Genomic DNA, 1,271 nt, shown 5'->3' with positions numbered 1-1,271 from the left:
GATGTGGGCACACAGAGGAGAGGGGTGCCCTGGGTGTGCCCTGGCTGCCTCCCCCCTGGGGCACCCAAGTTCTGTTTGTGTCTCTGGAAAGCCTGCCCTGACCTCCCATGCCGAGCTCTTCCCCCAAGGTGACCTCTCTAGAAGGTGTCCCACCACATCTAGAGGAAGGACAGGGCACATCCCAGGAGCTGACATCTCTGGTGATGCTGCTGGGTCCCCTGGGTCAACCTCCCGTTGCCTGCAGAACCAGCTCTGTCGCGACTACGGGGACACAAGCAGCAGCAACGGGGTTTTCCTCACAGTTGTTCTCTCCCTTTGCAGAAAATCCCACCCAACTTTGTCAGTCCAGAGGAGCTGGAGATCCCTGGACGTGCCTCCAAGGACAGATACAAAACCATCCTCCCCAGTATGCGCCGCTTCATCCCTTTGCCTCACATTTGCCCAGCTGCCATGTGCCCAGGGTTGGCAGGGGTGGGGGTGCATGGGAGAAGGGTGACTGAGAGCAGCCCTGGCACTGGGATGGGCGCTCCTGGGTGCTCCTGGTGTTCCCACCAGGCTCGCTCCTGCTCCCCATGTTGCAGGAGCTGGGCGCTGTGCTGCAGGGATGTACACTGTGGTATTGGGTGGTACATGGGGAGCTACTCCTTGGGCTGTATTCCCAGGGTGTGACAGCCCAGCCTGGATGCCCCCTGCCACCGCGGGGTCTTATCTGTCCTAAGGACATGTCACTAGGGGACTAAAGGCTGGGAACATTATAGGAGGAGTCGCTCAGCCTCTAGTCAGGCACTGGTGGAAGGCCCTGGGGGAGCATTGCCTGGTGGGTGGGTTACCCCATGCTCACTGCGGTACGGGGCATGTTTGGGCACAGCTGTTTGTACCTGGCCATGGTAGTGAGGGTGAAGTCGAGCAAGAAGAGGCCCAAGGGAGGGTGCAGACAGCTCTGAGCATGGCGTGGAGCTGGAGGACTCAACCTCCAGCCTCTGGAGCTGAGGTAGGGAGGATGGGCACAGCCAGGCTCTGAAAGTAAGTGGCCCTGGGGTAATGCCTGCCATGTCTTCCAGATCCTGAGAGCCGGGTCTGCCTCCGGAGGGCAGGGAACCAGGAGGAAGACAGCTACATAAATGCCAACTACATCACGGTGAGTGTTGTGCCTGGTTGGAGAGCAGGTGGTCCCCCAGGTCCCGCAGCCCATGGGCTCACAAGGTTGAGGCTCAAACTCCTCGGTGCTGCAGGTGCCACACTGGGACCCACATGCCAGGACACTGACTGTC

General features: G+C 60.3%; 1 protein-coding gene across 1 annotated transcript in view; it reads left to right on the top strand.

The window, feature by feature from the left end:
- PTPN7 (protein tyrosine phosphatase, non-receptor type 7) overlaps positions 1–1,271 on the top strand; it is a gene marked incomplete at its 5' end in the record, with an annotated part of 7,540 nt that overhangs the window by 428 nt on the left and 5,841 nt on the right. Inside the window, 2 exons of the mRNA XM_010141577.1 lie at positions 322–406; positions 1,062–1,138. Of these exons, the coding sequence (XP_010139879.1) occupies positions 322–406; positions 1,062–1,138 (162 nt within the window). The remainder of the gene's footprint in view (positions 1–321; positions 407–1,061; positions 1,139–1,271) is intronic.

This window comes from Buceros rhinoceros, unplaced genomic scaffold, assembly GCF_000710305.1.
Source record: "Buceros rhinoceros silvestris isolate BGI_N320 unplaced genomic scaffold, ASM71030v1 scaffold20618, whole genome shotgun sequence".
NCBI lineage: Eukaryota > Metazoa > Chordata > Aves > Bucerotiformes > Bucerotidae > Buceros > Buceros rhinoceros.
Note: the sequence above shows the minus strand (reverse complement) of the source record. Positions and strands in the feature narration are given on the sequence as shown.